Source organism: Anoplophora glabripennis, unplaced genomic scaffold, assembly GCF_000390285.2.
Source record: "Anoplophora glabripennis isolate ALB-LARVAE unplaced genomic scaffold, Agla_2.0 scaffold69, whole genome shotgun sequence".
Taxonomy (NCBI): Eukaryota; Metazoa; Arthropoda; class Insecta; order Coleoptera; family Cerambycidae; genus Anoplophora; species Anoplophora glabripennis.
In genome coordinates, this window is record NW_019416383.1 from 1,324,152 (window position 1) to 1,335,760 (window position 11,609).

The 11,609-nt window shown below is 32.3% G+C and overlaps 1 protein-coding gene across 1 annotated transcript; it reads left to right on the forward strand.

The window, feature by feature from the left end:
- Positions 1-9,494: 9,494 nt before the first annotated feature.
- On the forward strand, positions 9,495-11,163 carry LOC108917041 (odorant receptor 85b-like). The gene is made up of 7 exons (XM_018723467.2): positions 9,495-9,498; positions 9,562-9,918; positions 9,967-10,135; positions 10,543-10,642; positions 10,716-10,805; positions 10,908-11,063; positions 11,113-11,163. The coding sequence occupies exons 1-7, from the start codon at positions 9,495-9,497 to the stop codon at positions 11,161-11,163; spliced, it is 927 nt and encodes a 308-aa protein (XP_018578983.2).
- The last annotated feature ends 446 nt before the right edge of the window (positions 11,164-11,609 follow it).

Consider the following 11,609-nt stretch of genomic DNA (forward strand, 5'->3'; position numbering starts at 1 on the left):
CCGGTCGCATTGTGCGAGGTCAGGTTTTACAGTGGACCAGTTTCCAGTGCCGTGCAGAAGTGTATTTTTAAATCATTTTCGAACTGCCCTTTTTGATTTTTTCTTTACAAAATTGTATTTGTAAGGGTCCCCTGTACATTCAGAATTTTTTTTTGGATAAGTTCTGATTCACCCTGTATAATAATAACAAATGACAGTAATTTTTTTTCAACCGCCGGCCAGGGGTGAAAAAAGATAAAATAAATGGCTTTTTCAATATAACTCAAAAGGAGTAAGAGATAGAAAAAAAATTTCCTATAAAAATTGTAGAGCATAAAATTAAACAAAAATGGTCTATTGACTTTTTCTTGTACTATTAAAATTAACAGCGATAGGGAGACTATAAGTTAAGGGATGATTTCAGAAATTTAAAAAATCATAATCAGAGAAATGAATGAATTTTATAACTTTTTTCAATCTACGCTAAAAAATGTAAACTACCTTTTAAGAGAAATATATTTTTTTAATTTTTAATAAAAAGATTATAACAATTTCACAAAACGAACGTGATTTTTTATCTTTGTCGTAAAACAAAATTTCGAAAGCATCTTTTCATTATTTTAAATAATCAATCTAATGGGATAGAAAAAAACTGTTTTAGTGTTAAATGATAAAAAATAATCATTAAAAAATTGAAATTGTTATAACTTTTTTATTAAAAATTAAAAAATATATCTATTTTTCTGAAAAGAAAGCTTACATTTTTTAGAATAGATTGAAAATAAATATATAAAATTAATTCATTTTTCTGCTTGTTATGATTTTTTAAATGTCTGAATTCATCCCTTAACTTCTAGTTACCCTAACTCTGTTAATTTTAATAGTACAAGAAAAAGTCTATTTACCATTTTTATGTAGAATTTTATGCTCTACAACTTTTATAAGAAACTTTTTTTTCTAACTCTGTATTTTATCTTTTTTCATCCCTAACCGGGGGTTGAAAAAAAAAATTACTGTCACTTATTGTTATTATATACTTACCTTAAACTAACTATCAAAGATTCAGGCAAGTAGACCAAATTGTGATTTGAAGGCTCATTTAATTGGACTATTACAAGAGAACAAATGGACCAAGAAGTGAAAGATACGAAAAAAAAACATTCTTGATAAAAAGTTTTTTCTTGTTTCGAAAATACGAATCACCATGGCAAACTTTAATTTTGTTGTACAGGGTGGTTTAAAAACACAAAAATGTTATTTTGCGTAAGAGTAAACATACCTAATTTTGCAATATACGAAAAAAAGACATTCTTGATAAAAGTTTTTGCTTGAAAAATGAGTATTTTGATATACTGATCCTCTTAAAAAAATATATGCCCACCTAATCAATGTGTCCATAAAGTCTACCCCTTCTTCTGAAATAGAATTAATGTAACAAAAACTTAGGCCACGCTAAATGCAAATATGTCTTCTCTGTGAAGGGAATTGTTGATTATCTCTATTATGTAGTATTATGGAAAGCAAACTCTGTCCTTTATATGTAGTTTAAATCATAAATATTTGACTTAACGTCCTACCTAGAAATGGGTTATGTTTATTTACATAAACCAACAAACATCAATCAATATACAGCTTTCAACTTTAACCACAACGCCACAAATAATACGAGTAAAATCATTTTCCACCCTTCCATTCAGTTAAAATGTGTATTATCTTCCACCCAGATTTGTAAATTCGACATTCAAACTGAATGAACTAAATTACAATTGATTAAAACCGGCCAGAGCAACGGCGTGACACGACGCCTAAGCTCCCAAGTCGATAATATCTATCATTAAGGCCAATTTCACTTCTAAAGAACAGGGAAAATAATCACAGTTCAGCACAAAAGGTGTCTAACTTTTAAATTCAAATGTGGAGCTTGCCATTTAGTACGATTTGCTCTTGCTTGGTCTTGCTGGGCGACGCAGCTTGTACCAGGCCTACTCGATAAATTTTGGACGCTTTTTATGCCATCAAGATGTTGACAATTTTGATATGCGTTCTGCTTCACTGGAATATTATAATTAATATAACATAAGTATTAATTACATTGTGTGGCTCTACACATTGCACTATTATAGACATGACAGTGTGTTTGAAAATATACCTTTACAACCAATGTACTGAAAATAGCTTTTGGTTTTACGGTTTCCAAAAATAAGTACTTTCTGTCAATGCCAAGAAAAGTGAAATAGGCTCATTCAGTACTAAGTAATAGATTATATATTGAGTTATCAGTTATACAGGGTGTCCCGGAAATGGTGGGCAATCTCTCGGATATGGATAAATAATGAGAAAATAATGTTACAAGTTCATATACAATTTTTTCCTCCGGGCTCACCCTGTAGAGTTATTAGCTCTTGAAGTTGAGAATTAAAAATGTTTTTTTTGCTGTAACTTTTGTATTTTTCAATAAATTTTGAAAATTTTTTGGCTGGATCTATAATTTTTGAAGCTGCTTTGGATGATAATATGAAATCCTCGATAATAATTATGGGGGCCCGGGGGCAAAGCACCCCCCACCAAAATTTCTAGAAAAAAAATTTTTGTTCCACTATACCCCAAATTTTCCATCATTTTATAAAAATTTATGGTATTTTACGTAAAAAAGGTATACTTGTTGAATATCCATAAAATATAATTTTGTATAATTTTTAACGTGTACTGACAGTTTCTAAAGTGTGATTTTATAACAGTGGTCTTAAAGGTAAATCACATGACTTACTTTTAACACTAGTGCTAAAAATAATTCACTTTTAACACTAGTATCATAAAATGAAATTGACTGACAGCATGCGTTAAAATTATACCTTAATGACGTTTGTAGAAAAACAAGTTTAGAGACAACGGTACTGTTTAATTTGAGACATTTTATTTAACAGAAACACAGGTTTAATCGTAGTTGGCTTTTACATATCAGAATAAAGGACAAATAATTTGCAATAGCAGTGTTCCAAATTATGAGAATTTGGACTTAACTAAACTAACTAAACGAAAAGTGCATGACAATCAAAATTTTGTAACTAATATAATTCATAATAAATTCTCAATATTAGTTCCACCTTCTCTTATACAAATACGAGCTCGTTTAACAGAAGACTGTTGCACTCTCCATAACATTTCAGGATTTTGTCGTATTTCATTTGCACAATAAAAAATCCTTTCTTCTAATTCTTCTCTAGTGGTTACAGGTGTGGAATAAACAAGATTTTTCAAGTGCCCCCAAAAGAAAAAGTCAAGTGGGTTCATATCTGGAGTTCGGGCAGGCCAATGAATAGGTCCACCGCGACCTATCCAGCGATTAGGATATACCTCGTTTAAATGGTCCCTTACTGCAGCACTAAAGTGAGGCGGCGCCCCATCGTGCATGAATATCAGTGCATTTCTGGTTTCAAGATCAACATCTTCTAACAGTTGTGGTAATTGATGCACAAGGAAATCTAGGTAACGTTGACCATTCAGTCTAGGGGGTAACACAAATGGACCCAATAAGTAAGGACCAATAATTCCACTCCAAACATTAACATAAAATTGTCTTTGGTGCCTAGTTTCAATAATAGCGTGTGGGTTCTCATCAGACCAATAATGTAAATTATGGGAGTTAATAACTCCATTCCTCCCAAAACTTGCTTCGTCAGTATACAGAATTAATCTCGTAAACATAGGATTTTGCTCATGTCTCTGAAGAAACCATTGAGAAAACTGTACTCTTGCACGAAAATCATCAGGATTAAGAGCATGCACTTTTTGGATATGGTAAGGGTGAAGAAGCTGTTCTCTAAGGATTCTTGCAACAGTGGTCTTTGGAACATTGGTAAAAGAAGATAATGACCTAATGCTAACTGTTGGATGAGCAACAACTTCGTCCAGTATATTTTCCTCTACTTCAACTGTACGTGCTGTACGCGGGGCAACCCTGTTTGCAGTAACAGGAGCAAACTGACCTAAAGACATTAAAATTTATTTAATATCCATTTTCCAAATCCAAATCTTAGCTATATATTCAAACATTGCTTAACCACGTATATGCCAAGGATATAAAACGTTATGAAGGCGATATTGGTTGTTTGCTAGTATATGTATATTAAAAATTTGCAATATGAAAGATATTTGTCCTTAGGTATAGATATTTCCTTCCAAATATGATTTTTACTTTTTGGTAAATTCCTCTTTACATATTAATAAATTGAAGACAGCATATTTGTTAAATAGACGAAAAGCAAATCTGCTTCGACGTATCTGCCACTACAAATATAGCATATGTTTTGTGAGAATTATCTATTCTATGACTAAGACCATTTTAAAAATATTTTTTTTTTCTTCATGCATCTAATAAACGAAGTGTATGGTCGTAGCCTATAGCGACAGAGCTGATTAAGTAACAATAACATAGCAGACGGTCCCTATAGAGTAGGAACATCTGAAGACTTCGCCATTTCGAGGAGTAAAAAGGTTTATCTTGAATAGAAACGGTGTTCAATTGAGTCGATTTCAATTGCAAATTCAGTCCATTTAAACAGTTGCCATTCGAGACAGCTTGCTTTCAGTAATTTTCAGCGGTAATCTTTTATCCTCACGAACATTGGACCTCAACTTCATTCGCTCCGCAACGTTTTACAGGCTTTATGAGCAATTAGTTTGATTAGATTTTCATTTAGGGTCAGAGTGCGACTATTGAGGAAAGTCACGAGATAGTTGTGATTTTATAGACCAAAAAGTGAAAATGACTATACCTAAATTATAAAACTTTGTAACAGCAAATTATCTTTTTAACATGTACTCAGACAAATGATCACTATACTTTTCATAAATGTTAATTACTATACAGGGTGACATGCCAAATTTTGTTGACCAAAGTTTACCAAAAATACTTAACATTTTCATGCATGGTGTTCCAATTTAAATAAAGCTTCGTTACTCTTTTTCTTCTCGTTTTATATAACTGATAAGACAATTAAAAATACAATAAATAATTACTTTAAAAAAAGATGAAAAGGTGATTCAAAGTTTTTGTAAGCGCACGGTAGTGCTCAAATATTTTTCGCCATTCACGATTTTAATTTTTATTAGACATCCATTCAAAGTTTTCAAAGCGGCTAACTGAAAAGACGTAATCGTCGAGAATTCAGCGACAACAGTTCAAAAGCCGTAATCTTTACTGCCTCGCTGTTCCACAGTGATGCATATCTGCCCCCAAATGGAGAATGGAGTGAGTGAATTAACCGTGCATATTTAAAAATGTGATTCCGCCCGTCCATTGTGAGATTTACATAAATTTATATCTTCGTTGGTGTAACGAAGTCGTAGTGACGTAGTCTAGAAGAAGTTGCTTGTAATTTGGATTTATTCACTCCTGTAGACCGGAATCGTCTAAATAAAGACGAATCTCTACGACACGCAAAAGCCCCTTTCTGAATTTAAAATTAACACCGAAGCTTCCAAATTTAACATTTAAGTCCTGCAGTTTCTGGATATAATAACAGCGTTAGATCAATTGTCGAGTCGGAAAGGTGGATTATGTCCTATAGCAGTTTTTTTTACAAAATAATAAGTCTATCCTGGTGAAAATGACACGATGAAATTGTGCTTTACTTCAGGGTGAGATTTATTTATCGATTGGTTTAAGTTTTTGTAATAATGCAGTTTTTGTTAAGAGTTGGTTAAAAATACAGGGTGTTCCACAAGCTCTATGATAAATTTGGATGGTAGCTGGATTAATTTCAAACATTGTTTTCTTATATATTTTTTCTTATACAGGATGTTAGAAGTTTGACTGCCTTAATGTTAACAGACGATAAAATACATTAAAATAAACAAAAAAACCTTATATGGCATGGGTCCTAAACTTAACTAATTTCCGAGAAGAGAATGATCAAAATCTCCAACTTGAACCACAAAAGTTCGATTAATTAAGGAATATTGACAATTTGATTAGAAGTAAAGTTCCTGTTTTAAGAGATTCATAATTACTAAAATTCGAGCTAAAATTTAAGCTCAACACTATCTTAATACTACAAAATCGATACATTTTATTTTATTTATTTAAATACTGGAAAACAAAATTTACTAAATGTTTCACAATAATAGTTGTTTACATTTTTTCCATAGGACAAGTCTGCCGCGTGCACACGTGGTATGCATCAGCTGTGTAGCGTCCTTGTCACGTTATGGTGAAACTGCCCAATATTAATACTCGCTGTATTTTGGAAACTGTTAATCTTACGCCTCTGTAATATACAACTTTTTTGTTCATTTATGATTACTCTATCTCATGCTGAAGTAATGGCAGTCAAATTTCTTACACCCTGTCCGATTCGTTTTTGATTAGATTCATATTTCCATCAAAGGTCCCTGATATATAAACATGATGATTGCCTTAACAATATTAATTGAGGTTATACATTAGTCAACCTTTATTAATCAAATTAAAAAATCTTACGACTATAAAAATTCTTCAAAATATCCACCCCCGGCTCGAATGCACGCCTTACATTGGCGGGTAGTGATTTCAACATGGTAGATGATTTCAACATGGTAAACAAGTTGCTTCATATGTCCCCATAAATTAAAGTCAACCAAGCCTTTTCCTGCTAAAAATGTTTTAGTCAGTTCGAATATGAGTACTCTAGAGTCTTTATCACTTGCTTTGTTGGCTTGGCCTTGGCTAAATATGTACTTTATGTAGGACTCCTTAAAATACCTATGGTTTGGAAGCTTCTTGGAGCTTGATGTATTCGGTGGAATCTTCGCCGTATACTCAAACTCCTGAGCAAAGAAATTTGGAAATTTTTGACAAAAAAACTTGATTTATTGATAACAGTGTATAAAAAATATAAAGGGTGATTCACAACTTATCCAAAAAAATTTGGCAATAGATGCGGCATGAGAAATGGAGTCAATATCGTAAAAAAAAATTGTAAAATCCTTAGTTTCCGAGAAAAAAATTATTGAAGTTATAGTACATTCAACCACTACATAGCTGGACAGCTGTAGTCTCTAGCGTCATTCGCGATACGCGTGGAGAGCCACGTGGCTTCAGCGACTCCGAATACTGAAATCGGATTTCGCAATCGTCGTTACGATAGTATTTACCTGTAATCTGTGGTGTTTACAATAGTTTTTTTAGTAGTTAGTGTCAAAAATGGTTTGCGTGTATAGCAATTCGGAGTTGATGGATATCGTTTTAATTTATGAGGAAGCAAGACAACATTTGTGTTAGTTCGTAGAAACTGAGTAAGATGGACCCAAATGTGTTTACACGTTGGTGGATAAAATTTTGAACAATTATTGTTGTTGTAACATCGGGTATGTCAAATGATTTTATTATTTAAAAACACAAATTAATTTTATTAATTAATAAAGGCAAAAGCAGTTGAATTTGCCGATATAAAATAGGTGCGGTAAAATTCTATTTACATATTTCTTTCCTTGCGAAAGTTTTTGTCCGTTTTTTATCACACCGTCATGCCGGTCATATTGTGCGAGGTCAGGTTTTACAGTGGACCAATTTCCAGTGCCGTGCAGAAGTGTATTTTTAAATCATTTTCGAACTGCCCTTTTTGATTTTTTCTTTACAAAATTGTATTTGTGAGGGTCCCCTGTACATCCAAATTTTTTTTGGATAAGTTCTGAATCACTCTGTATAACTATGTTTATCACGTGCAGAGACAATGCAATGAGAAATAATTAATATCTGGGTAGACGTTCAATCACACGCCATAGCAGCTCCGGAATCGTTCTACAGAGATGTTCGCCTTAGGATTCCACTTTTGGTCTCTCTGAAATTCGTTTCTTCTGAGATGGATTCGACCTCCGTTGGACTCTGGGATTGTCGTTCTGTGTGGTGGTTTGTCTGCATGTCGATGTTCTTCAATTCGAATGAATTCCTTATCATTCGGAGAACTTTTCAGTTTTCAGTATTAAAAACCGGAGTTGAATATTTTACAATTACCGGCCAGTATCGTCTCCAAACCTAGACGAAAATATACTTTTCCCCTCTTTTTAATGCACTTATATCTCTTCCTGGAAGGAATATTACAAATTAAAAGTCTGTCAATGTTCAACTTTATACTAAAAATAATAATGATTGTACGCCTTTGTACTACAATATCGTTTCTCTTCTTAATTACGTAATACTTTAATACTAGATAGCATCTCGTTTTCTTTTTTTTTATTCAGATCTGCTCCGTGTTCCACCAGAGGCATTACAGCATGTTCAATTACTTTTCTTGTTACTGAAAATTGACAGAATCAGCGCAAAGAAGTAAAAACAGCCCCGGATTATATATTTAAAACTTATTCGTTATACCTAAATCCGCAAACTGTTCCTCGAAACTAATTTAAGTTAGAGAGAAAGATGTTCATCTAGCCGTGTTAATCTCAGAAAAACGAGTGCGATGATTTTAAAATTAAAAGTTGGGTAACACTTTGCTTCCAGCTATCAATCTGAACTATATCACCCGTAATTGTCAGATAACTTTAATGAGTATCAGGAGAGAATAACAACTAACAGAGACCCGAGATTTGAATAAAATTATATTTTCAGCAACTAGCAGAATAAAATTCGTGAGTAATATCGAAAATTGGTTTTCTAATGAGAACTTCAAGTTTTACTTTGACTCATTTGATCATTTATTGGTAAGCATTTTGCAAGAATAAAATAGATAATTGTAAATTATTAAGAACCTGAACATTTCAGTGAATAATTTAGTAAAATATATTGTAGACAAACAGTATATTATTATTAATATGAATAATACAGTTCAATAATAGTACAATTAGTATAGTGGTTAGCTATTTGAAACTAGAGTTAAGTTCGTATTTCTTTGTAGTAGTTTGTATAATTATAGGTACATAAAAAACAGGCGGTTTGGTCTTGCAATATTTATACGTTATTTAGTTGCATCTTATTATAAACATTGTTAAGTGAAAACAAAATAAAAGCCTTAGACTTTTCTCGCGTAATCATAATAAAAAAAATAACGAATGACTAATTTCTATTAGGCTGTTTTCAGAAAATGTTAAGTAGTATTAATTTATGAATGATTAATAATTCTTCCTTCCTATATTCGTACAGTAAAATGTAATAAGTATATACTTCCAAAGTTTTGATATAAGTATTTAATATATTCCATCACCTAAACATTAAAGTACAAATTTTTAGTCATTCTTAAGCACCTGGTTGCAATCATCAAATGGGAAATATATTTCTCGTAGCAAGAAATTCTTAAATAAAAAAACATTTCTTCAAATCAATTTGACGAAACAGCCAATTGGTTTCACTCATAATGTATAAAGCAGAAAGAGAAGAACCATTTTATACAAGCTTAAATTATTTGAGTCGAATGCGCCAAATTCCAGTCTCAATGAAAAAATCATACATGAGAAAATTCATTACGTTATTTTTAATGTCAAAAGTCGTCGGCTTATTCTGTACTGCTATTGGACCAATATTGCATCTAATAATATCAATAATGAGTAAGTAAAACCTCAGAGCTTTGTTTTTCTGTGTGTTCTTACATTCTTTTGACTTTTTTTCAGGAAATTCTGGTACAAACGTAACTGAGGACATCTCCATCATATTTGGAGCTTCTGGAGGAGGAATAGTTTCCTTATTATTCACACTGAAATACAAAAACTGGTCCAACTTTTTCAAAGATTTAGTAGACACGAGACAATACACCAGGCCAAGAAATTTACAAGCCAGGGCAACACGTCTCAACCACTTAGGAAAAATATGCTTCTTCTGCGCTTGGTGGGTTACCATCACCTACGCTATAGCAGCTTGGTTCAGTTCCAAAGGCTGTCAGGACACCAACGACCCAGGGAAGTTTGGTGAGATTTGCCCTACGTTTATCCCTATTTGGTTGCCTTTTGGCACCAACGATGTAGCTGCAGGTACAGTCGTCTTTGTACTACAAACTTTCTTCGTTGGTTGTTTGATAGCACAATCGTTTCTCGCCGAATGCTTCGTCATGTACGAATCCACGGAGATATTTATATGCCACATTAGCGAATTGAAGAGCCAGCTCAAGGAGACTTTAGATGCACCGTTTTCAGTAGAAACCAGGGATAAGCTTCGTTTATGCGTCGATTACCACGTTTATATACTGAAGTAGGTACCTACTAACAATAAGTACATAACAATCAAATCTTAGTAATTTTTACTATAACGTAACATTTTAAAATCTTCAAGAAATGTTTTCTACTCTGCCAATTGATGTATCAATGGTATTGAGCTCGAATCTGTAGTTATTTTTATGTGGTCTAACACAGTTTTCCGAAAAATCTAAATTAGGAGATTTAACTAACCTTACCTCTATCTTGAGTTGCTGAAGTCTCTTTTAAAATCGTCCTGAAGACTATTTTTAGACAAAATAGAAAATAAATAATGGCTATAAATAAGTTGTGGCATTAAATTCTTATTTATTTATTAAAAGCAATAACAATTATTGTCACATAGCTAATACAGATATCACTGTAAATGTTACAAGGAAAATGATGAATAATAATTTGTTTCAGCTTGGGATATCGTCTTAGTTCACTTATCAAATACACAGCTGGACATATGTCTCTATTGTCTGCATTGGTGTGTGGATGTGTAGCTAACCAAATGTTGAACGTATGTTAATTATTTCATTATTATTCAATATAGCAACAAAAGGATTGTATTGCACTACAATTTATTTTTTTAGACCAAACCCATGGGATCCTTATTTTTCTTGGCTGCCTGGTTATTTGCCTTATTCTGCTTCTGTCATTCAGGACAAAGAATCAAGGACAAGGTATATTTTAATGTACCTTCAAGTTATTAATAAGACGAAATCAAATTTGGCAGTGAATGAAAAAGAAACAAATCAAGTACAATACATCTGAATCTTTTGCAGACATTGTCGATTGCTGATGCTATATGGAACACTAAATGGTATAAGGCAGATGTTAAAACTCTGAAAGATGTGCAGTTCATACTGCTAAGATGTCAAAAACCAATATGTTTTGAAGCTTTACCTATGGGAGTAACAGACTATGCCTTCTATTTTATGGTAAGAACTATATTTATTCTATATCGAGATTAATAATATCTATTTTTAGATGATTAAAACTGGATATTCGTTTTTCGCACTTTTTCGCCAGTCGCTATAAACTATATACATATTGCTCCTACTAGTAGTGAATTCACAGCATAATTAGGAAGCTTTTAGCTCGGTTTTGCATAAACGCACCATAATTCTTTCAATTAAGGCAATTTTAATCTACACTATTCAAAATAAAAATCAAGGATGACTTGTGTTTCTTTCCTATACCTGCCATTTCTATATATTTTGTATACACTAAAAGTATTTGATAAAACTAAAAAAAGTTACTTAATTTAATTTAAATTTCAGTAACATTCCATTTATTGTTAAGTATTTGAAGGGCCATATTATTAATACCTTCAGAGAAAACTGCATCTAAATATTTAAAGGAGTTGTTTTCAAAATTAAATGTTCATCTCTCTGAATAAGTCTTATTTGAAGAAGTTCGTCGCAATTTATTTGCTAACAAAAATGGTTTACTTCTTCTTTACTCTTATTGGGCCTTTACTGTTT